Source organism: Pristiophorus japonicus, chromosome 13, assembly GCF_044704955.1.
Source record: "Pristiophorus japonicus isolate sPriJap1 chromosome 13, sPriJap1.hap1, whole genome shotgun sequence".
NCBI classification, from domain to species: domain Eukaryota; kingdom Metazoa; phylum Chordata; class Chondrichthyes; family Pristiophoridae; genus Pristiophorus; species Pristiophorus japonicus.
The window spans coordinates 138412367-138438615 of record NC_091989.1 but is presented as its reverse complement, the minus strand read 5'-3'; the positions used below and the strand labels follow the sequence as shown (position 1 = coordinate 138438615).

The 26249-nt window shown below is 44.1% G+C and overlaps 1 protein-coding gene across 3 annotated transcripts in view; it reads left to right on the top strand.

Moving 5' to 3' along the window:
• phkb (phosphorylase kinase, beta) overlaps positions 1-26249 on the top strand; it is a 381738-nt gene that overhangs the window by 18406 nt on the left and 337083 nt on the right. For all 3 annotated transcript variants that reach the window (XM_070898048.1, XM_070898046.1, XM_070898047.1), the window contains one exon: positions 8967-9053. In XM_070898048.1, coding sequence (XP_070754149.1) covers positions 8967-9053 — 87 coding nt within the window. The remainder of the gene's footprint in view (positions 1-8966; positions 9054-26249) is intronic.

Below are 26249 nucleotides of genomic sequence, written 5' to 3'. Positions count from 1 at the left end.
TTTTTTTTTAAAAGGAAAAGAAAAAGAAGGAACAAGATAAGTACAGCAATGGTTTCCATTGTTATTAGGTGGGGAAATAGTGATACAAAGAAAATCAGAAAATGTTAGATTTTTTAAAAAGCTATGCTGAAAATACATGGATCCATCAGCTTATGAAAAGATAGATATACCTGACCACTTGGCATCTCTATCACAAAGATCGCATACTTTCACCTCTAGCATTATCTGCCTCCTCGCCTGCCTCATTCCATCTGCAGCCAAAAGCCTTATCCTTGCCTTTGTCACCTCCATGCTCAACTATTTCAGTGCTCTTCTGGATGGCCTCTCATTTTCCACCCTCCATAAAGGTCAAAACTTTGCTGTTCATATCTTATCCTGCACAAAGCCCTGCTCACCCCTATGCTCGCTGACCTACATTGGCTCCCAGCCCTCCAATTTAAAATGTTCATCCTTATGTTTAAATCCTTTCATGGCCTTCCCCGCTATCTCCGTTATCTTATCCAGCTCTACAACCCTCTAACTCTGGCCTAATGTGCATCCCCCATTTTGTTTGCCCCACCACTGGCAGCTGTATCTCAGTCATCTAACCTCACTGTTATGGAATACCCTCTCTAAACCTCCATGCCTCTGCGACTCCCTCTCCTCCTGTAAGACACCCCTTAAAACCCATCTCCTTCATTAAGAATTTATTCACCCATTCAAATACCTCCTTTGGCTCAGTGTTGATTTTGTCTGTGAAGTGCCTTGGGACAGTATTCTACATTAAAAATGGAAGTTGGTTTTGTTTTGCAATTTCATTGAGTGTTATTTTTCCAGTTTTTGTTTTGCCTCTGTGTAAGTAATGTAAATTGATCTGTGTTCGTTTTTTCTTTAAAACATTAATCAGAGAATCAAAAATAGAATGTATAATCTCTTGATGCCGTAATTTCTTGCATTGGAGGTGGTGATGGGGTGGGGAGGCATTCTCCTAACACCCTGCCCCGTGAAATGCTATCCTAATTTTCCTCTGATCGCCCGACTGTGGCAACTGCTACCTGTCGTGAGGCCTACAAGCCATATTTAAATAAAGGCTAGGCCGTGGCTGCTTTCTTGCCAGGATTTCCTTAAGTTTACACTAAGTTCCCACCTCCAGGGAACACCCCAACTTTAAAGGAGGTGGTGTTGGGACCAAAATAGTGTATTTTAACAGTGGGAGAGCAAAGTGCAGGATGTTAAAGCCTGGAAGGGACTGCCAGTATTTGAGTCTCTTGAAAAGTAAGGAATTAAAAGTAATTGCTACATTCTGCGTAGATTACAAAATGTAAGTTAATTTTAGTGAAGTAATACATTTCCTTCTTAGAATTCCATTGTTTCTGTGCTTTGAGGAAAAGGACGATCAGGACATGGAGGAAAAGAGGATGGAAGCCAGAAAAGCTGGCATCGTCTACTCTAGATATGTAGAAAACAGTTGATATTTGCGGAGAAGCAGGACCCAATAAAACAGAGATATCACTCCATACAAAAAAAAATCAAGCTGGTCATTATCAGATCATGATTGTAAGTACTGTGTTAAATCCCATTAGAGAAAACAGTGTTCAGCATATGACCAAACATGCACGTGGTAAATATATAATGTATATTTTTAAAAATTCTAACGTGTGCAAAGCCAAAGCAAAACTCATTGTCAGGCAAGCAGAGGATAAAAAATTAAGTCCTAGACTTGAAGAATAGTGTGAGATGATTTTTATAGATTTGCCTTAAAGAGGAAATGGAATTTAATGTACAATTGATGCAAAGATGAATAACAGTATTGGTTACTTTAAGATGAATGCAGGAGTTCAATGTATTGTCATGCATTGTCGATTTACAAAAAGCTAAGCACAAAATCAAACAAGTTCACTACAAAGTTGGTGATTTACTCTGGCCAAAACGTCAAGTTGATAGGAGAATTAATGTGGTGTGAATATAAAGCAAATATCAAAGTCTACAGTTCAAAATTTTGGAAGTTTAAATCTACTCCTTGGTCTTCGAACCTACCAACAGTTATGTAGTGTATTTGCTTCATGGGTTCTTTGCTGTAAAGAACTAGCTGGTTTATTAGCAAAAGTTTAACAATGAAACTGAATACTACCAGTTCATCCACCAGGATCACAACTGCATACCTCATCGTGGAGAACCTAGGGTTTTATTGAACCTTGTGAACATACCGTGACTGGCTAAGCCACTCATAGTGCAACAGCTCCACAAGCCTGTGAGCATGCTCATAGATGCATACATTGCAAGTTCAAATTGATCAAAAGAATGAATTCAGTAACTGACCGAGAAGTATCCTGATGTAATTAAATTGGGTTGGGTAACAGGAATGGAGATCATATGATTAAAGCCAGACACTCATCCAGTCATACGCTCACCAAGGAAAGTGTCAGACATACTTTATGAAGAATTAGAAAGAATGGAGAAACTTGGTGCAATAAGGAACCAAGCCAGTGGGTCAGTGATATGGTGACAGCTGTTGAACCAATCAGTTAATGAGTTAAAATATACCTTGACCCTAAAGATTGAAATAAAATCACAGAAAGAGAACATTTTTCAGAAAGGCCATAGTATCAGTTACCAAATGCTAAAATGCTTATGACACAATACAATTAGAAGAGGACTTGTCACAGTTGTATTTTTCATAGTTCTTTCGGCAGATAAGCATATACCAGGATGTCCTTTATGATCAACTCAGCACCAGAAATTTTCAACACAAGATGTCATATGGTGACATTGCCAGAGTAAGTGAAAGTTATTGTCTTGGATTTTGTGTAGATAATAAAGGCGAGATTAACGGCGTTCACTGTTGTAACAGAGTAAATGGGACAGCAACTTCCGGCGTCCGCACATGCATAATTAAACACGGAAATCCAGAAGTTGCTGTCTGAGATACTCTGCTCCTCCATAGGGTGCGCTGTCGATAGCCTTGGCATTGAAATCAATGCAGTGGCGAGAAGTTGGGGTACTTGCCCACAAGTTCCCCACTGAAGACGCAACAAAATTTAGGGCTGGTGCATTCAGAAGTATTTTTAACAGCGTGGTAAGTGATAATTACTGTCAACAACCTCTTTAGCCCTGAGAATTTAATTTTACAAATGTGGAGTCTCATTGCTTCAGAAATTAGTGTTGGAGATATGAATATTTTTTTTTAGTTTTTCTGTCTGTCTCTTTTATCTCTGTCTTAATCCCATCTGTCTTTCCCAATCTTTATTTTACTTTCTGTACATGATTTAAATCTAATTTATACTTCCTACTTTATACTTCCTGGTTTAGACTTTGCGGGGGCAAAATTGTCCTGCGCCCCAATTGCGGGCGGTAACGTTCTGGGGCTGGAACTTTTAACACCCAGCGCAGAAGTCCCGCCCACCACAGAATTCCCTTACTGCCCCTCAAAGGAAGCGGAGCGTAATCTCGCGTGCTCCACTTGCTTTGGGGGCGGTAACCGGTGCACTGAAGGAAACGCTACGCGGATGATCCGCCTAGCGCTGACGCGCTTCAACACCCCTCCCCTTCAATTAAAGGGGAGGGCTGCTGAGCACTCTGCAAGGCCTATGATATCCTCCACTCGGCCACCAGGGCAGCATGCAACTGGGCCTGCAACCTGGCGCCCCAAGACAGAGTGCCAGGCTGCCATCCACGCTGCAGAGTCGGCTGACAAAAAAAATATGGTCCTCGGGTGCTGGCGCTCTCCCCTTTAACTAGCACCTCGAGAGTGGATGTCGGGCAGCTTTGTGACCCACCAAACTGGCATTGACATCTGCTCGCAATTTCCCCTGCAGGGCGGTAAGGGGTCGCTGCACATGGCGATGACGTCATCGCTGGCTGCATGGCGGCCCGGGGTGCTAACTGCAGCCCTGCCATGGCAGTGCCTCTGCAAACTCCCGGGTAATTTCCTGGGAGGCGGTACAATGTGAAGCTGAGTATGACTAAATGTACAAAGTATAAAACGTCAGTCACATAGGGTAGCTACTTAGCGCAGAACTAATCAAGGCCGAATGGGGTCAAAAGTGGAAGCAATCAAGCACATTGGGGGAAAAAGCAATAAAAACAACTTGCAACAATATTGTGGAATGGTAAACTATTTAGGGAAGTTCCTGTTTAATTTGTGAGCTGTAATAATACTCCTTATGAGAGCTACTTGAAAAAGATGGTGAGCTTTGTTGTAGACACATACTCATCTGTGTTCCTTAATCAGCACAGGAATTTCGAGAATGTTTTTCTGCTTATTCAATAAAAAATAGTCCTCATTCTAGATTAGGAGTTAGAAATTACAATATTAACTTAAAATAGATAGGCAGAGATATAGATATATTTGAGAGATAGAAAGATAGATGAATTGGGAGAAGATATATAATAGAGTTTTTTTGTAGCTAACTTGTTTCTGAGTGTTTGTTTTTCTTTTCAACTTAATATATCACAACTTGAAAATTTTTCCCACCAATCCCTTGAAATATTTTCAAATTTGTATAACTACAACTCAAACAAGCAGGCATTCAGTGCAATTGTATAGTAATGTTCTGCACTACTTTTAATAATCCTGAAACTAGTAAGTCTTAGTGGAAATGGCATTCAACATCCTCTGAAGACCAATAGGCTTTTGGCTTTTGGACTGTTTTTTTTTACTAAGTGGCTAAACAAGTGAAAGGGCTGAGGGAATTAGAGCTTTTAAGAACTTCTAGCTTCCCCCCTCTGCTGATAAATATCTAGTTGGCTTCTTTTGGAAGAATGCTGCAACCTCTTATAGACTGCAATATATGGTGTTCATCTAATTCACCAACTGTTAGGACCTTCATCCTCATAGAGGAAAATGTTGCTTTTGTTGTAGGTTTGGATCTAATGAGATTACTGCTATGGAATGATGCTGTACTGTAGTAGAAGGATTGGTAATAGACAGACTTTAACAACTAACAAATGTGTTTCAGTAGTCAGAGTTGGCCCTATTGACCTATCTTTTAGCAAGATTATATTAGGGAACATTGTGTTATTTATAAATCTGAGAAATACTGAAAAAAAACCTCAGACCAGTGAGATTGAAATACTACTTCTGGAATATCTTTGGTAAAGGGTCCCATCAAGTAACCAAATATGCGTTCCTAGTCAAATCTAATTCCTTGGTGCAGTGTTCCATCATATATCATATGTTGGAAAGCAAAATTTAAACTTAAATTTTATATGGATAGTGGAGCGGATTTTTCATAAGTTTGAAATAGACTTTCTTAATGCTGAACTAAAATTCATGTTGAATAATAGCCCACGCTGATTGTGCTGCATCAGATGGTAATTTGTATTGGCGGAAATGAGGGAACAGTTGGGTCAACTCGATGTTTGGAAACTCATCACCTTGTTTCCTTGTCTAAGCCAAGCTACTGAGAAATCTACAACTGTACAATTTGTTTATCCAAGATGGTGTTGCCTCTCTTTTCCCAGAGGGACACTCTTCACTTTCTAAAGAGTCTAGGTGCAGATTGGCAGAACCAAAGCTTAGGCATTCCCAAGTGTGCATTTAATTTAATTGTTTTTGAAGAGTCTCTGAATGTGAATTCAGCAAAAAACACAACATTTTGATTTAATTAAGTTTGAGTGCTGATCAAGGCAAGAGTATCAGCACGGGAATGGAATGCTTTTGCACAGTTGTCACCCATTATCAACATCAAGCACTCCCAATTCAGGTATAGCAAGGACTGATACTGATTAAAGTTCCCTCCACTCAGTCTTACAATGTTCCTTATGCCTAAACTCCGAACACCTCTTCTTACACCATAAATTTTTTCAATTTCCATACCAACTATTCTTGTGCTAAATTATATCCTGTTGATCTACATATACAAAGTGTTTGGTTAAGACTGCACAGACTCATTCTCCAAAGGCAATGTTTGTTAATAAGAGAGGAATCTTTCAACCCAGATATAAAAAGATTATAAAATGGTTTTGCACACTTTACTACCATCTTCTCTCAAATGTCAAACTATGGTTCTCATAAGCAAAGTTTGTTCCTTAGGATTCAAAGGTCGTACCTTTTCTGTACTCTTGTAGAGCTGCATACATGAAACTCTAAAAATTATTCTACTTGCAGTAATCTGCTTACTAGGTATAGCATAGTTGTGTGCAATGCTACCCATTCTGCTTTGAAATGGCAGATATTACTGCAAAAACCTGAGATTTACTGACAAATAAATACTAATCTGAAGCAAAATAAACATTAAGTACCAAAAATACAATAAACAAACATATATATAAATGAGCAAGTTCAGGACAAGCCATTTAGCTTTTGTACACATACTTCTGTTTGAGTTCATCTCTAAATTCCTGATTCATACTGTGGCAAACTTCTATCCTTCCTCTTCATCAAATGTTCTTCAAGAAGGACTGATACTGAGATTCTACTTCTGATCAACCACCAGCTTTAAAAATAACCCTTGTGGTGTTTAAACTCTGCTTTTAACCATTTAGCAACTAGGTGTAAACAGCAATACTTCTTATAACCTCCAGTTGTGGAGGTTCTCCGACAAACTCAACAATGCTTCATAAATGTATCCAATTAGCAACAGAAGACAGATTTTCGTAGTTTGGGCATTCTCCCAAAACATTTGTTTTGTGCTGACAGCAGATGATGAATCCATAAACAGAGCAGTTCTCCAATGAACTGAAATCTGCGGCCATATATATGTATGAGTGAGATAGCAGTCTTGTGATTGTCCCCTTAATTGCAGTATTGACTACTGGAGATCATGTGGGTTGCCCATTCGAGGCCCTCAACTCTTTTAGATGGTTTAATCAACCATGTAATTGATGCAAATTGGTAAAAGTCAAAACATCCATATCTTGTCATGCAGCTGTCACAAGGTAGTGGTGAATATCTCGTGAGGAAACACATACTTTGCATGATTTTATTCAATCTCCGCAATGGCACAGACCAATTCTTTTTGATCAAAGAAATAACGCAACAAATTAAATAACCATTTTGTTATTTTACTCTAAAATACAATCTGATCTTTATGTAAATCAAATGAGCAGTTCAAACTATTCTACAGCATGCTAACCCGCTGTGCTTCCCAGTTCTGCGGCGTACTAGGTCAAATTATGCAGTTTGTTACACCTTTCCGAGCTAATACAATTTTCAGAGTATGAATGAACAGCTCCATGTCATGTTGCGCTGTTTGTCCAGAAGAGCAGGTTAAAGTTATGGATAGTGGACTGGAGGCTTCAGGGTGGGTAAATAACTTGAGATATTTTAACTGCTACTCGATGGGTGGGTGGTTAAAATTGCCTCCTACGGTTGATTTCCATGGTCAAAATCTTGAAATCACAATTCAGTAACAAAAATTAGTGGTAAGAGAGTTGTTGATTATACTCGGCTAAGGTCCAGAGTCTTCTGTCACTCAAGTAAAACTGCACAATGTAATCATCTGGGGCAGTAGTTTTACCACTGTGCAGGTAAAGATTGATGCAATTCCTTCCTAAAGTGATTGTATTACCCAGACTTTCTTTATAGCCCTGTTTATATTTGGGGAAAATCTCAGCTATTAGAAATGAGCATCCAACCCAGCAGTACTGTATCATCTCTGGACAGAGTACAATTCCTCAGACACTTAAATGATGCATTTTTCCTGTGTTGCTTTGTGAAAATAAACTTGTGCAACATTTTATCCAACCCTATTCTCTGACGTTTGTCCTTCTATGAGTTGATTTGAATCATCAATTCCTTTTGTCTGACCAAGTGTGTTATGCTGGTGAGTGTCACCCCTCCTCCCTCAAAAGATAGCACTGAACCCCTTACCTGTTTCCTGCACTGAGCGGGAGTGATGGTTCTGATGAGGCATATATCTAGAAAAAAGTCCCGTTTGGATTGAAGGGGAGGAGAGAAATTGGATTGACTAATAATTCAATATTCAATCTCTAGAACTGTTAATGAGAAGAAGATGAACCTAGTCAAAGTACGTTGAATTGGCAGATGGTCTGAAACAGTGCTCTCAAGATCTGATCCTTTCAGTGAATTTGGCAAGAGAGAAAGATCAGTAGAGGAATAAGATCAGCAGGCATGTGGGGAGTTAAAAATCATGGTTAAGTGAAACCTCAAAAAAAATATAATTCCCAATTTTGACTGTGTAGTGTTTAGCTTTGATAACTATTAGAAGGGTAATATTGTAAATACAGAATCCTGAATAAATCTCCTGTGACGAATCTTATGTTATGGATTACATTATGTTAGGTTGTTACATTATTTGTATGTCAACATTCTGAATACTGGTATTGTTTTAAATACATTTAAAAGACGACCTTTTTTTTTAGCAGGAATCATCTTAATAGTGTGCTATTGCCGAGATAATTCTGTACACAAGCACAGTATACAAGCACTGTATAGAGTTAGAAGTGGTCTAATGGATAAGCATGTACCATTATATATAATTAAGTCCTGGAATAAGCTAGCCAATCTTAATTTATGTAATCTGCACAAATACGGGTGGTGAGGGAATGTTCTGATATATAGGGGTCATCTTTAATCTCATCTGTTACAGATTAATAATAAGACTGTTTCAGACGTAGAATTTAATGACAAATTTAAAGAGTTCAAGGACTGGTAGTAGGTTTGCTGTCTTCACTTTATAATAAGCTCTCATTTTTTTTCAAGCCTCCAGTATTGAGTATGTGCAATGTAAAAACAATTTGTTGGTTCACTGGAGGATATTTACACTATATTACAAACTCACAAAACTAGTTGAAATAATTTTTAACAGAGATCGAGTCTTCTCCAAATTTCAAACTTCAGCCAGATTAGTTAATGGCATTTGACTATAATGTTAATACTTATGTAATTTTGTTTTGATGTGCATTGAATTAACCCTGCATTGTGACACCAATGTATATTGTACTTACGGTTTCTAAATAATTTTTTTACACTTCTTGTATTCTCTAATTATGTGATTGAAAAATGCAGTTTTATTTTTCCTTAGACTCTGTATATGAAGCTGCCAAAACTGTAATACATTCGTCAGAGGATGAAAATCTGTTGGACAAACTTGACAGATATTACAGAAATGGTAAGATGTTTTAAACACAAATTTTACATTTATAACTTTTTAATCTGTAAAATGTTACATTTTTCTACATAGTAGTTGAGCGATTAAACAATCAGTTTTTGGATATAAGAAAAATATGTGCTGCTCGAGGAGAAAGGACGAATTATGTGATCCATGATCATGACATTGCTAATAATTATCACATTATGCTCCCTTGCATTAGGAATTCAGAATTCTTCTGTAAAAAAGACTGACATAACATTGTCATATATGTTTGTATTTATTGCTGAGCAATTGCCACAAATACAATGGCAGTTCAATAAAAAGAACTAGCATTTATATATTGCCTCACTACATCCTCAGGACTTCCCACCATGCTTTTAAAGGGTAGTCACTGTCCTTATATAAGCAAACACGGCAGCCAATTTGCATACAACAAGATTCAAATAAGAGAAAATTAAATGAATAACCAGTTAATCTGTTTTGGTGGTGATTGTGGGAGGAATATTGGCCAAGGCAAGGAAGAGTTCTGCTCTTCTTTGAATATTGCCATGGGACCTTTTACCTCCAGCTGAGCAGCTTAATGGGCTCAATTTAGCCCAAAGCCATTTTTTGTCGTATTGCCAGAGATATGCCCGTTTTTCCAGGCCGTTTACACCAGAAATACTCCAAAAATATTTGTGCCAAGTTTCCCCGCTGTATTTTTCAAAATTGGCGCCGCGCACCCTGTCCAGTCACCTCGGGGAGTGGAGCCTGCTGTCTGCACCGAAAAAACAATGCTGCACCTCCTGCGCATGCGTGGAAAAAAAGGAAGTTTTTGACGTTATTCCTATGGGTGCGCATGTGCAGTAGAGCTCTCGGTCTGCAATCGGCTATTTTTAAAGAGCCAGTTGTGTGTGTGAGAGCGTTGAGTGCTGTATGAGAAGATTGAAAAAATCGGAGCTGCAATACAAGATGCAACGCGGTGCAAGGATCAAGTGTTTCTTACATGGTGAAGTGGAGGCACAAGTTACTGTGATTGAGGCCAGATGGCAGGAGCTGGACACCAGCAGAGGTCACATCAAAGTTCCACCCAAAGAAATGAAGAAACGCTGGAACCAACTTGCACAAGATTACTGTGCAATGGTGATCACCCCGAGGTCTGGAGACCAGTGCAAAAACGAAGTGGCAGGACCTTGGTCAAGTAGTTAGTGTAAGTAATATTTTCATTTATTCAATGCAATTGCAATTGTAATGTAAATGTGACCAGCCATATATGTCCCACCCAGCAGAAAGACACCCTCTTTAAAAAGTTGTATTTTCATCTTTGCAGGGAAGGTGGCACATAACAAATGGGAGAGAACTCGAACAGGAGGAGGCCTAGCAAATCTGCACCCACTGACACACTTGGAAGAGAGGGTTGCTGCTTTGATGGCCTGCCTGGAGAAAAGCAACCACCACTGCACAAGCTGGGCCCACATTCGAGGGAGAGGGTAAGTCCTGCAAATTCCACAGTCTGGCTTTGCTAAATGTTAAGTACCGCATGGGCTAGCCATGCTTCGGTTCATGGGGATGTCTCCGTCAGCTACACTTTGGTTGATACAATGTGCTATCATTCATCGTGGTCCTTCAAATCAGCCTGCTGCCTGCGCTGTGTGAGCCTACTCATGCCACCCTCCCTGCCCCTTTCTGTGCTGCTAACCATTTGTCTGTGTTCTGTTATATTTTGCAGAACTTGAGACCAACCCTGATGGTGCAGAAGAATATTCAGACGATGACGAGCCTGAAGAGGAGAACATCTTCCAATCCCACCTTCCAGACCAAGAGCATGGAGGTGAGGGGGAGGTGGAGGGGATGGATGAAGCCCCATCTCTTGTACTCACTTTAGAGGAGGTGCAGGTGCCGCCCATTGAGTTGCTAGCCCCTTCCCTGACTAGCGGCTTGAGTCTTGATAGGACATTCCATGGTTTCCCACCGTCCGAGGCTGGGGATTCCAGTGGGGTGCAGCAAGGCACACCCAGGGCCCCACCGTCCGAGGCTGCGGGTTCCAGTGGTGGGGTTCAGCAAGGCAACCCAGGGCCCCACCGTCCGAGGCTGCGGGTTCCAGTGGTGGGGTTCAGCAAGGCACACCCAGGGCCCCACTGTCCGAGGCTGTGGGTTCCAATGGTGGGGTACAGCAAGGCACACCCAGGGCCCCACCGACCCAGGCTGCGGGTCCCACTGGGATGCTGCGAGCCACATCCAGGAGGAGGAGGGGAAGGAGAGCTCGATCGCGCTCTTCTGAGGTGCAGGATCTAACAGATGTGGTTCACATGATGGCAACGAATGCGGAGAGTATTGACCCGAAGCAATCACTCCTAGACACCATCAGTCGGGTGGGCGATGAGGTATCGGGACTGCCGGGAGAAGTAACAGCACTCTCACGAGAAACGAGAACGATGTCCGGGACCATGAGTGAGGGAATATCTCAGTCAGCTGAAACCATGTCAGTGAACATGAGTGAGGGAATGTCACAGGTAGTTCAGACACTTTTGCTCAACATGCGGGAGGAAATGTTGGAGGTCATTGAGACACTGTCGGGGCGCATGAGGGAGGGCATGTTGGAGTTAGCTGCTGCAATAAGGGAACACGCCCAGACCCCGCGCCCATTGACAGAATCAACTGCCACTCCCACTCCAATCCAATCCCCACACCAGCCTTTCAAGAGCCTCAAGCCGGGCCCTCCACATTGCTGCCAGCCCCTCACCCGCCCCCCCCTGCCCGCCTCAACAGGTGCACATTACCTGAGATGTTAGAAAGAATAAGCTTGGTAACAACCCCAGAAACGCTGCGCCACCGCCTGCGGGCAGGGGTGGTGAAGTCACCAAGACCAAGGACGACGAGCTAGAATTGGGTGCAGCCTTTTTTTGCTGTTGCTGTTGTTATTATTGTTGGAACTGTTCTCAAATTAAAAGTTTTTTGTAAGTTATGTAAATTTACAAGTTTAAAGTTAATAAGTGATCTTAAAGTTTGTATGTGATCTTAACTGAAAACTAAAGTTTGATACAAGAATATTTTTATTTAAATTAAGTACAAATATTTGTTAAATTTTCAAATAAAATATATTTTAAATTATAACTGAATCATTTCCATCATTTATTCCATTAACGCAACACAACATTACGGAACAGCTCCAAACAGTAAACATGGTCCATGTGGAATAGTTGCCGCTGAGCCTTCAGGCAGCAAAGTGTTCACGGATGAGCTGCTGGTGTAAGGCTCGAGCAATCATTAAAGGGGTACGATGGCCCACCCTCCTCCGCTGTGTGCTCTGGGTTCAGGTAGTTGCATGGCTTCCTTGTTCTCCTGCTCGTCATCTGCATCTTCCTCATCATTATCATCAGCCACTCTCACCGCAGGTGGGTCTTCTACTACAAGCTGCTGCTGCCTCATGATGGCTAAGTTATGCAGCATGCAGCACATAACAGCGAACTGACCAATAATCTCAGGGGAGTATAGCAAGCAGCCTCCGGAATTGTCCAGGCATCAGAAACGCTGTTTCAAGATGCCAATGGTCCTCTCTATGAAGCTGCGCGTCGTAATGTGCAACATGTTGTATTCCCGGTCAGCTTCCGTCCGGGTTACGCGTAGGGATGTCATGAGCCAGGTGGCAAGGCTGTACCCTTTGTCTCCCAGTAGCCAGCTGTGCTTTTCTGGCTGCTGCTGACAATGGCAGATATAGCACTCTTGGGTAGGATGAATGCATCATGGGTGCTCCCAGTGTATTTTGCATTGATTGACATGATGCGATGCATGTCGTCACACACAAGCTGTACATTAATGGAATGGAAGCCTTTTCTATTCCTGTACATCTCAGAATCCTCCAAAGGTGCTTGCAAGGTGATATGGGTACAATCAATGCAGCCCTGTACCTTTGGGAAGCCAGCAATCCTGGAGAAGCCCAGAACCCTGTCACACATTGCCTGGGCAGTCATGGGGAACTTTATGTAGTCATTCCTCCGGGCATATAGTGCAACAGTCACCTGCCGAATGCAGATATGTGTTGCATGTTGAGAAATGGCGCACACATCCCCATTGTAGCTTGGAAGGATCCGGATGCATAGAATGTATGTGCAGCTGTAACCTCAACTTCAACTGACAAAGCAGCCCTCCTGACACTTCTAGGTTGCAGGTATGCTTTCACCAACTCACAAATCTCAGTTACAACTTCTTTGTGGAAACACAGCCTTCTGACACAGCCTGCATCGCTCAGGTGCAGGTATGAATGCTTGTCTCGATATACCCGATGTGGGTAAGGCCTCCTGCTCAGCATCCTACGGGATGACGTCGAATCAACTGTCTCCTCTGCAGCACCATGATGCAGAAGGCTCGCACAAGGTATGGCATTGTCAGTATTTCCCCCATGCTTAAATTTTACCTTTGCAAGAAACTCAAAATGGCAGGCAGGCAGGCAGGACAGATTCTTTGTTCTCTCTCCCCAAGGTCTGTATGGACCACACGCCGGTCTGAGCAGGCGCAGTGATCGGCAACCTCCAACCTCTCCGGGCTCATTGCAGTTTTGTGATTTCTTCCGATTGCGTTCAACAGCTCCTTCCCCCGCAAAGCTCATTTGATGCCTAGGATAGTCTTCCGATCGTCACCTCCATCCCGGGCTTCTTTTGCAGCCAAGCTCCTGTGTCTGGGCACTGGGCCGATTCTGCTGGCTGATGCTCTGAGCCTCCAGCCCTGTTTGAAGATGTTCGGTGGTGGCGTGTGAGTTTGAAAAAAAATGAAAAGTTCAGAATTCCATCAAACTTCTATCTACTCTGTTGTAAGGGAAAAAATATAATCTTTATTATGCATATTTAAAGTGTTCTTATCTCGCTCCAAAACTTCGATGAAAAACAATGGTGTCTTTCTGCACCGATTTTTCAATGTGTGCTGCTTTCTCTTAACTCACCAGAAGGTTTTTCGGGAGTGGCCAGATATGCGGACCTAGGAGAAATTTTTTTTGAACAAACTTTGAAAAATGATAAAAAACTGGCGCAGACATGAGGTAACGCCCCCATGACGTTAAAAAAAAACGAACCTAAAAAAATGGTAACTAACTCAGTTACACTGGTGCAGATTCCTTGGGGAAATTTTAATTTTAAAACTTATGCAAAAAAAAAGTGACACGCACCAAAAAGACGGCGGAAATGATGGGGAAAATTGAGCCCATAATCTTGTGCAAACACTTCTGACAATGCAGCACTTCCTTTACTGCACTGAATCATGTGATTAATTAAAAACTTGCATAATATTTAAGCATTACCTGCATAAAATCAACGTTTGCCATATGTTCAATAATTTTTAATATCACTACTTTCCTGGGTAATTCCAAATCTTACTGTAATATACTAGATTCCCTGCCACTGACACCAACTGGCTGAGTGAGTGGTATATTAGTGCACTACCACAGAGGTTCTGCTTTCAGTCTCCCACGCAGAAAGTTCCTGATCTTGGCCACATTGTATTTGTTGCACAGGATTCAGGTCATTCTCCACAAGGAAGGAGATAAAACTTGCATTTGAGTCGCTTACGGGATCTTTTCATGTACTCTCTGCCAATGTTGAACATCAGTTGGAAGAAGCTTTGAGAGTAGCAAGGGCACAGAATGTAGTCTGAGTGGGGGTCTTCAATGTCCATCACCAAGAGTGGCTTGGTAGCACCACAACTGACTGAGTTGGTCGAGTCCAGAAGGACTTGGTGCCAGACTGGGCCTGCAGAAGGTGGTAAGAGAACCAACACGAGCGAAAAACTTACTTGACCTCATCCTCACCATTTTACCTGTCGCAGATGAATCTGTCCATGACAGTATTGATAGCAGTGACTGTCATGTTTGTAACTACAATGTAACACCACTGTATTACTGTATACACTCAACTCAGATGCACACCTTGACCACAGGGGGTGAACTTGTGGGAGACACTCCTTACCTGATCACACAGTTATATAAAGGGAGGTCCCACGCAGGGTCATCACTTCTGGAGTCCTGTAATAAAGAGTCAAGGTCACAGAGTGGCCTTGTCCCTGGAATATGCCTCGTGTGGTTTCATGCTGTAGAGTAAGGACTTTACATTGGCGACGAGAAACGGGAATTCACGACCCACGAGAATGGCCACCGGTAGCACAGAGGAACGGTACTATGTTGGGGAAGATTAGGACGATTTTGTAGAGAGGCTTCAACAAAGCTTCGTTACTAAAGACTGGCTGGGGGATGCAGCGGCCGACAAGCGACGGGCTCATCTCCTGACCAGATGCGGGCCAAAAACTTATGCGCTTATGAAGGACTTACTGGCACCCGAAAAGCCGGCAGACAAAACCTTTGAAGAGCTTAGCAAATTAATCGGGGAGCACCTCAAACCGACGAGCAGCATACATATGGCCCGACACAGATTCTACACCCACCGACGTCGTGAAGGACAGAGCATACCAGACTTTATAGCGGACCTCCGGCGTTTGGCCAGCCTCTGTAAGTTCACAGACGCCTGCAGGAGGGAGATGCTAAGGGACTTCTTTATCTAGGGTATCGGTCATGCGGGAATTTTTCGCAAGTTAATTGAGACCAAGGACTTGACCTTGGAAGCGGCAGCGTTGTTAGCTCAAACTTTCATAGTGGGGGAGAAAGAGACGAAAATGATTTACGCGTGCAACTCTGCCTCTAACGCGGCAATGGATCTGGGGGTCAACATCATCAATGCTACTCAGAGCCCCACAGGCAGGCAGGGGCAGTCCGACATTTACCAGGCAGCAATAGACCCCAGAGCAGGATCTCAACAGAGACAATGGCAGGCTGAACGGACGTTCACGCCATCACAGTGGACAATGCGGCCCAGGATGGGGCCATTGACACCCACTAATAGGGTACTTAAGAGCAGTCAAAGGGACAGTCAGCGTGGAATTCCTGGCCATAGTCCCTTTGTCCCCAACAATGGAAACTTTAACTCATGCTGGAGGTGTGAGGGAAAACACTCAGCCAGATCTTGCAGATTCCAACAGTTTGTCTGCAGAAACTGCAATCTCAGTGGCCATTTAGCTCGAATGTGCAGAAAACCTGCAACCAGACTAATATATGAGGCAGATGGACCAGAAGAGGGTTCTGTGAGGCAGGATGACTTTTGGGGCAAATCGATGGATGCCGAAGTTCAGCGGGTCCATGCGGCGAATATTCACAGTTCATACACCAAAACGCCACTAATGATGATGAGGGTTTTGTTGAATGGTATCCCAGTACGCATGGAGCTGGACACCGAGGCCAGCCAGTCACTCATGGGCGTTCAGCAATTTGAGAAGCTATGGCCACTCAAAGCCAGTAGACCCAAATTAGAACGTATTGAGACACAATTATGGACTTGCACCAAAGAAATCATTCCGATGCTTGGCAGTGCAATGATGGCTGTCACACACAATGGGTTAGTGAACCGGCTGCCACTCTGGATTGTCCCGGGCGATGGTCCCTCACTGTTGGGGAGGAGCTGGTTAGCCGAGTTGAACTGGAAGTGGGGGGATGTTCACGCAATGTCCTCGGTGGAGCGAAGTTCGTGCTCACAAGTCCTACAACAATTCGAGTCACTATTCCAACCGGGCGTCGGGACTTTCAAAGGCACTAAAGTAGTGATACACATCACCCCGGACGCCAGGCCAGTGCACCACAAAGCCAGAGCAGTGCCGTATGTAATGCGAATTGGACCGGCTGTTGTGAGAGGGCATCATCTCGCCTGTTGAAGTCAGTGGCTGGGCGAGCCCCATTATTCCCGTTCTAAAAGCGGATGGCTCTGTCAGGATCTGTGGCGACTACAAGGCCACCATCAATCAGGTGAACCAACAAGACCAATACCCGCTCCCAAGAGCGGAGGACCTCTTCACCATGCTGGCAGGCGGCAAGCTGTTCACCAAGTTGGACCTCACTTCAGCCTATATGAACCAGGAACTGGCCGACAAATCCAAACTACTGACCACCATCACCATGCACAAGGGACTGTTTGCATATAACAGGTGACCGTTTGGCATTCGATCAGCGACTGCGATTTTTCAACGTAACATGGAAAGCCTGCTTAAATCCATTCCGGGAACGATCGTATTCCAGGACGACATCCTCATCACGGGTAGAGACACCGAGGAACACCTCCACAACCTGGAGGAGGTGCTATGCCGACTGGAACGGGTAGGCCTGCGACTCAAGAAGTCAAAATGCATGTTCTTAGCTCCCGAGGTTGAGTTTCTGGGCAAGAGGGTTGCTGCAGATGGGACTCTGCCCACCTAATCCAAAACCGGGGCGATTCGACGAGCACCCAGGCCCTGCAACACATCAGAGCTGCGTTCATTCCTGGGACTGTTGAACTATTTTGGGAACTTTCTGCCAAACTTGAGCACGTTGATGGAGCCGCTACACGTGCTCCTGCGTAAGGGTTGCGATTGGTTTTGAGGGGACTGTCAGGAACGGGCTTTTGATCGGGCGCGTAACCTATTGTGTTCAAACAAGGTGTTGACCCTGTACGACCCCTGTAAGCATTTAGTTCTGACATGTGATGCATCGTCCTATGGGGTTGGGTGCGTGTTGCAGCAGGGTAATGCTGAGGGTCAACTACAACCTGTGGCTTATGCCTGCAGGTCGCTCTCTCAAGCAGAACGGGGATATGGGATGGTCGAGAAGGAAGCGCTTGCATGTGTCTATGGTGTAAAAAAAAATGCATCAGTAACTCTTCGGTAGGAAGTTTAAATTAGAGACAGACCACAAGCCACTCACATACCTGTTGTCAGACAGCAAGGCTGTCAATGTCAACGCATCAGCTCGCATACAGCGGTGGGCTCTCACGCTAGCTGCTTATGACTACTCCATCCGGCACCGGCCCGGCACTGAAAACTGCGCTGATGCACTCAGCAGGCTCCCACTGGCCACCACTGAGGGGGCAGCTGAGCAAAGCGCTGAGATCGTCAAGGTTGTCGATGCCTTTGATAGTGCACCAGCCGCCAGATCAAAATCTGGACAAACGGAGATCCCCTCCTATCCTTGATTAAGAGATGTGTCCTGATTGGGGATTGGGCCCGTACATGGAGCCCTGAGGAGGTCAGACTGTTCCACAGGCGGATGGATGAGCTCTCCATCCAAGCCGACTGCCTAGTATGGGGCAGCCGGGTAGTCATGCCCCAGAAGGGTAGGGAGGCATTCATCAGGAAACTCCACAGCGAGCACCCAGGCATTGTGATGATGAAGGCCATTGCCCGGTGACACATTTGGTGGCCTGGAATTGATTCAGACCTGGAACACTGTGTTCGCAGGTGCACGACCTGTGCCCAGCTGGGTAATGCGCCCAGGGAGGCTCCGCTCAGCCCGTGGCCCTGGCCCACCAAGCCATGGTCACATATTCACGTTGACTACGCAGGCCCGTTCATGGGGAAGATGTTCCTCATTGTAGTAGATGCGTATTCGAAATGGATCGAGTGCATCATCCTGAATTCATGCACGTCATCCACCACCGTGGAAAGCCTACGTGCGATCTTTGCAACCCATGGCTTGCCAGACATCCTGGTTAGTGATAATGGCCCGTGTTTCACGAGCTATGAATTCCGGGAGTTTATGTCGGGCAATGGCATCAACCATGTTAGGACTGCGCCGTTCAAGACGGCCTCCAATGGCCAAGCGGAACGGGCAGTCCAAATCATTAAGCAAGGTATACTCAGGATTCAAGGACCCTCCCTACATTGCTACCTATCGCGTCTCCTGCTGGCCTACAGATCCCGCCCGCACTCGCTCACGGGGGTCCCGCCCGCAGAGCTACTCATGAAACGGACACTCAAAACTCAGTTGTCCCTCATCCACTCAGTCCTGACCGACATAGTTGAGGGCAAGCGCAAGTCACAAAATGAGTACCATGACCGTAATTCAAGGGGAAGATGTATAGAAATAAATGATCCTGTATTCGTCCTCAATCACGCCATGGGGCCCAAATGGCTTGAGGGTACTGTAATTGGCAAAGAGGGGAACAGGGTCATCGTGGCAAAACTCAACAATGGCCAGATATGCCGTAAGCATCTGGACCAAGTCAAAAAAAGGTTCAGCATGGACCCAGAGGAACCTGAGGAAGACCATGAGATGGAGTTCACACTACCGCCAGCGAACGTGCAACAAGAGCAATCAGAAGAATGCACAGTCCCTGAGGTCAGCCCGGACAGGTGACAGACACTCACGTCAGAGTCCAACAACCAGTGCCCCAACTGCGGCGCTCCACGAGCGAGCGTAGACCACCTGAAAGACTAAACCTATGATCCCAGTAAGACTTTGGGCGGGGGGGGGCGGGGGGGAAGGTCATGTCATGTTTGTAACTACAATGTAACACCACTGTATTACTGTATACACTCAACTCAGATGCACACCTTGACCACAGGGGGTGAACTTGTGGGAGACATTCCTTACCTGATCACACAGGTATATAAAGGGAGGTCCCACGCAGGGTCATCACTTCTGGAGTCCTGTAATAAAGAGTCAAGGTCACAGAGTGGCCTTGTCCCTGGAATGTGCCTCATGTGGTTTCATGCTGTAGAGTAAGGACTTTACAGTGACCACCGCACAATTCTTGTGGAGATGAAGTCCCATCTTCACACTGAGGACACAATCCATTGTGGTGTGTGGCACTACCGCCGTGCTAAATGGGATAGATTTAGAACCGCTCTAGCAGCTCAAAACTGGGCATCCATGAGGTGATGTGGACCATCAGCAGCAGTAGAATTATATCCCTCACTCTACCATTAACATCAAGCCAGGTGACAAAGCCTGGTTCAATGAGGAGTGTAGAAGAGCATGTAGGAGCAGTACCAACCATACTTAAAAATGAGGTGCCAACTGGGGAAGCTGCAACACAGGACTTATATGCATGCAAAACAGAAGCAGCATGCTTCAGACAGAGCTAAGCAAACCCACAACCAATGGATCAGATCAAAGCTCTGCAGTCCTGCCACATCCATTTGTGAATGGTGGTGGACCATTAAACATTGACGGTAGGAGAACATCCCCATCCTCAATGATGGCGGAGCCTAGCACGCAAGTGCAAAAGACAAGGCTGAAGCTTTTGTAACCAACTTCAGCCAGAAGCGCCGAGTGGATGATCCATCTCGCCTCCTCCTGAGGTCCCCACCATCAGAGAAGTCAGTCTTCAGCCAATTCAATTTACTCCACGTAATATCAAGAAACGGCTGAGATATAGCATAGACTATGGGCCCCACCAACATCCCGGCTGTCATCCTTAAGGCTTGTGCTCCAGAATTAGCCGTGCCTTTAGCCAAGCTGTTCAGTACAATTACAACACTGGCATCTACCCGACAATGTGGAAAACTGCCCAGGTATGTCCTGTCCACAAAAAAAAGGATAAATCAAATCCGGCCAATTACCAACCCATCAATCTACTCTCAATCATCAGCAATGTGAAGGAAGGTGTTGTTGAAAGTGCTATCAAGCGGCACTTACCAATAACCTGCTCGCCGATGCGCAGTTTGGATTCTGCCAGGACCACCCCGGCTCCCGGCCTCATTGCATCCTTGGTCCAAACATGGACAAAAGAGCTGAATTCCAGAGGTGAAGTGAGAGTGACTGCCCTTGACATCAAGGCAGCATTTGACCAAGTGTGGCATCAAGGAACCCTAGAAACATTGAAGTCAATGGGAATTGGAGGAAAGACTCTCCACTGGCTGGAGTCATATCTAACACAAAGGAAGATGGTTATGGTTGTTGGAGGATAATCATCTCAGCCGCAGGACATCGTTGCAGGCGTTCCTCAGGGCAGTGTCCTAGGCCCAAACATCTTCATCAATGACCTTCCCTCCATCATAATGTCAGAAGGTTACTGCACAAGATAAAAGTAATATATTAGCATGGATAGAGGATTGGCTAACAGAGAGTTGGGATAAATGGTTCATTCTCTGGTTGGTAACCAGTAACTAGTGGGGTGCCGCAGGGATCAGTGCTGGAACCCCAACTATTTACAATCTATATTAATGACTTGGGAGAAGGGACTGAGTGTAACTTAGCCAAGTTTGCTGACGATACAAAGATGGGAGGAAAAGCAATGTGTGAGGAGGACACAAAAAATCTGCAAAAAGACATAGGCAGGCTAAGTGAATGGGCAAAAATTTGGCAGATGGAGTATAATGTTGGAAAGTGTGAGGTCATGCACTTTGGCAGAAAAAAATCAAAGAGCAAGTTATTATTTAAATGGAGAAAGATTGCAAAGTGCCGCAATACAGCGAGACTTGGGGGTACTTGTGCATAAAACACAAAAGGATAGTATGCAGGTAGAGCAAGTGATCAGGAAGGCCAATTGTATCTTGGCCTTTATTGCAAAGGGGATGGAATATAAAAGCAGGGAAGTCTTACTACAGCTATATAAGGTATTGGTGAGGCCACACCTGGAATACTGTGTGCAGTTTTGGTTTCCATATTTACGAAAGGATATACTTGCTTTGGAGGCAGTTCAGAGAAGGTTCACTATGTTGATTCCGGGGATGTGGGGGTTGACTTATGAGGAAAGGTTGTGTAGGTTGGGTCTCTACTCATTGGAATTCAGAAGAATGAGAGGTAATCTTATCGAAACGTATAAGATTATGAGGAGGCTTGACAAGGTGGATGCAGAGAATATGTTTCCACTGATGGGGGAGACTAGAACTAGAGGGCACAATCTTAGAATAAGGGGCCACCCATTTAAAACAGATGAGGAGAAATTTCTTCTCTCAGAGGGTTGTAAATCTGTGGAATTCGCTGCCTCAGAGAGCTGTGGAAGCTGGGACTTTGAATAAATTTAAGACAGAAATAGACAGTTTCTTAAACAATAAGGGGTTATTGGGAGTGGGGGGCGAAGGGGAGCTGAGTCCATGATCAGATCAGCCATGATCTTCTTGAATGGCGGAGCAGGCTCGAGGTGCCGTATGGCCTACTCCTGTTCCTATTTCTTATGTTCTGAGTGGGGATGTTTGCTGATGATTGCACATGTTCAGTTCCATTCGCAACTCTTCAGATATTGAAGCAGTCTATGCCCGCATGCACAAGACCTGGATGACATTCAGGCTTGGGCTGATAAGTGGCAGGCAGTGACTTTCTCCAACATGAGAGAATCTAACCACCGTCCCTTGACATTTAATGACATTACCATCGTCAAATCCCTCACCATCAACATTCTGAGGGTCACCATTGATCAGTAACTTAACTGGACCAGCCACATAAATACTGTGGCTACAAGAGCAGGTCAGAGGCTAGGTATTCTGCGACGAGTGTCTCAGCTCCTGACTCGCCAAAGCCTTTCCACTATCTACAAGGCACAAGTGAGGTGGGATACTCTCCACTTGCCTGGGTGAGGGAATCTTCAACAGCACTCAATAAGCTCGACACCATCCAGGACAAAGTAGCCCGCTTGATTGGCACCACATCCACCACCTTAAACATTCACTCCCTCAACCACAGGTGTCCCATGGCTGCATTGTGTACCATCCAAAAGATGCACTGCAGCAACTCACCAAGGCTTCTTCGACAGCACCTTCCAAACCCACGAGTCTACCACCTAGAAGGACGGCAGCAGGCGCATGGGAACACCATCACATCCCAAGTTCCGCTCCATGTCACACACCATCCTAACTTGGAAATATATTGCTGTTCCTTCATAGTCGATGGGTCAAAATCCAGGAACTCTCTCCCTAACAGCACTGTGGGATTCACCACATGGAATACAGTGACTCAAAAAAGCTCACCACCACCTTCTCAAGGGAAATTAGGGATGGGCAATAAATGCTGGCCTTGCCAGCGATGCCCACATCCCAGGAACGAATAAGAAAAAGGATTGGTGAGGACCTAGATACAAATTTTCTGCTCAGCTTATTGTTCAGCAAATCCTGTCTGCTGTGAGGAAATAACTGAATAGGGTCAAAATATACAATTAAATGGAACGGAAAGGAGTAAAAGTAACTGGTAGAGAAGAAATATAAAAGTTACCAGGAAAAAATTACAATGTAGAAAAATCAGTTTGAACTAGATTTTGGGCATTCTCCTCTCATTTCTATTTCCTTTCAGTCTTTGGATACAGAGATGTTACTGTTTAATGTGCACTAAGTTATACTTCTGTCACCGTACCAGCTTTCTAGGTAATCCTTGACAATCCCACTGACTTGTTGGTTCACTCAAAACACTTTATTTCCTCAGCAAGCCAGCAGCAAATTTAAAACTGGGTTAAGATAACGGGCTGGATTTTCTATCTTCCACCACCTCTGTTAGCGCCCCGGAGGGACAGCAATGGCGGCGGTAAGCACTTCCGGGCGGACGCCCCGCCAGTACTTTCGGTACCGGTTTTGATGGGGTGCGGGCATTACCACCCGGAAGAGGCGAGCCGGTGTGCAACGCACCTGGTTGTGACATCGACTTGATTTTTAGCTGCCGCCTGATCCATAGCGCTCCGTAGAGCGCCCTGGTGGAAACGCCTGTGAAAGTTGGCAGTCCGAACTCTAGCGGCTGCAGTGAGGTAAGTAATGTCAACCTCAGATAAGTGCAATTGTTTTTTAAAAACATTTTTTTGCGATTTATGTTGTGATGGCGTGAATTATTTATTAGGAATGTTTTTGGTGGGTTTTTTTCAGGGTTTGGCCCCCCCCCCCCCCCCCGGAAGCCGCTCTTACAGCACTCTAAAGACGGCTGTTGAGCTCGGAATTTTCAGTTGCTCAGCCGGCCTAGCGCCCTAAGAGAGGTGTGTAACGCCTCTCTTAGCACTCCTCCCCATACTCGGGGCCCAGCTGATGAAAGGTGCAAACTTTACCACCCCGCCATTAGCAGAACTGAAAATCCAGCCCAGTTTAAAGAAGGATGATTTTTTTTTTACTCTTACGTTAGTAGGTGACTGTGAATGTAAAAGAATTGGTTGACTTTGTCGGCAAAGAAGGCATTAAATGACCATGCGTGAGTGCGGAGACCAGGGATGAATTTATAGTGCAGGAGGCTGGTTTATATTCCACTCAGTTTTATCTGTTAAGGTTTATTTATGAAAGTATGTTCTTGTGAGAATAGCCTTAATTAAAAAAGAAAAAAAATGATCTAGGTCTCCTGCTGTATCCATTCAGTTTCCATTCTTGCCATTTGATATAAGTAGTCGACAACTTCAAGCAATGTTCCCTCTATTTTTTTTTCCTTTGCGGGCCCTTTATATTTGCTGCGCTGCATGCACGGTATCTCTTGCAGCGGCAGCAGCTGGTGAGCAGCCTGCACCGGACCGCACAATTGATGCGCAGCAGCACACCTTAGGGGGAACATTAACTTCAAGTCATAAAAAATTGTGCAGGTTTCTTGTTCTTGTGTTGCGCATTTTGCATGGAAATATTGTCCAACATGTTATTGTTGAGCTAAAGCTTTGCAGGTTGATTGATTTCCTGTTGCTCTGTGAAGATGTGACAGTTCAATTTGCTGTAACATTCTCAGAAAGTGGCTCTACGTTACATTTGGCATTTTTTACCACTCACTAATCTTCATCTTAACCAGTATTTGAAAATCTTTTAGAAATCTAATATTGAACTGAGCATTTTTATATTGATTTTTCACCTTCTTCCATCAGCAAAATATTTTTCAAATAACACAGCTCCATTTATTTTAAACCTAAATTATTGTATGAGACATCTTTGAAATTTTTATGGTGTGCAATAAATTCATAGATACTGGAGTGATTGAATTCAAGCTGAGTGAAAGAGTGAGAATCAAGTATTTCCATGGAACTTTTTGTTCATTTCTGAATGTGGTTTGAGCTAGTATTGTGTATTGTTGATTACGATGTGTGGTTTTGCAGTATGTCCAGTGGACATTTGACACATAATCTGTGCTGGAAATTGATTCAAGGTCAGCAAGTTTCAAGTATCTGAAAACATGCTTAAAGTTTCACGTTAAAAATAAGTATTCCAAACCATTGTCACAGCGATTACATTTGTGCTGTGCTGGCACAATGTGTCAAAGTTTTAATGAATTGTAAAAGTTCATGTTTGCAGTCTGCCACATGGTGATTTTTCTATCACATCCAGACCATCCTACAGGTGCTCGAAACAGGGCCCAAGTGCTTTTTCACAAGCAGATCAGGAGTCCGATAGCATTCTTCTGAGAATAGCCTTAATTAAAAAGGAAAACAAATGGTCTAGGTCTCCTGCTGCATGGTGAAAGCAGTATTCAAGGTTGTTCCATTATTTCTATCTGGTATAAGTAGCCAATAACTTCAACATTGAATCATCCTAGTCTCAGTCCGAGAACCAGAGGCTAAATTAATTTAAGTCTTATTGCATGTATTGTGGGTCAGCTGTATTATGGTCGTTTCCTTGCAAACTGCAAGATCAAATTCTGTGAATCGTCATAACCGCCACTACCTACTCAATGGTCGTTTCTCCATTTGTATTTCAGTTTTACTGTTAGATGTAATATCCAAGACCTTCCTATATCTTAGTTTGAATGTTCTGACGAAGAGATATCCGGAGATCAATGGGCTTAAGTTTTGGCCTGAGTTGCTCCTATTTTTTTGGAGCAACTAGTTTAGAATGGAGCATCTTAAAAATTGCAATTCTCGGCATTTAGTTTGCTCCAGTTCGAGTCAGTTAGAATAGTTTCATTTTAGAACAGATTTTTTTTTCAAAAGGGAGCGTGTCCAGCCACTTACGCCTGTTTTGCAAGTTTAGGCAGCGAAAACTTACTCCAAACTAACTTAGAATGGAATAAGTGTAGATTTTTGTACGCTCAGAAAAACCTTGCCTACACTTATAAATCAGGCGTAGGGAACGAAAGATCGGGGGCGGGGGGAGGGAAATTTACAAACATTAAATACTTCACTTTTACAAATAAAGAGCCATCATTAATAATAAATGATAAATAAATCAATAAACCAACCAATAAATCAATCAAAAAATGTTTTTAAATAAAATATTTTAAAAAAATCAATTAATCAATAAATAAAACATTACTTCTACTCATCTACTGCAGCACTGGGAGCCCTCCAACAGCATGCTGGGATAGGCCCCCCGCCCCAGTGTCTCTCTCTTGGTCTCTGTCAGTGTCTCTCTCGCTGTCTCTGTCAGTGTCTCTGTGTTTCTGACAGTGAGGGATAGGGGGAGAGGAGAAGGGAGAGGGGAAGGGGATGGGGGGAGAAGAAAAAGGAGGGGAGGAGAGGGGGGAGCGATAGGGAGGAAGGAGAGCAGGAGGGAGGGAAGGAGAGGAGGAGGAGG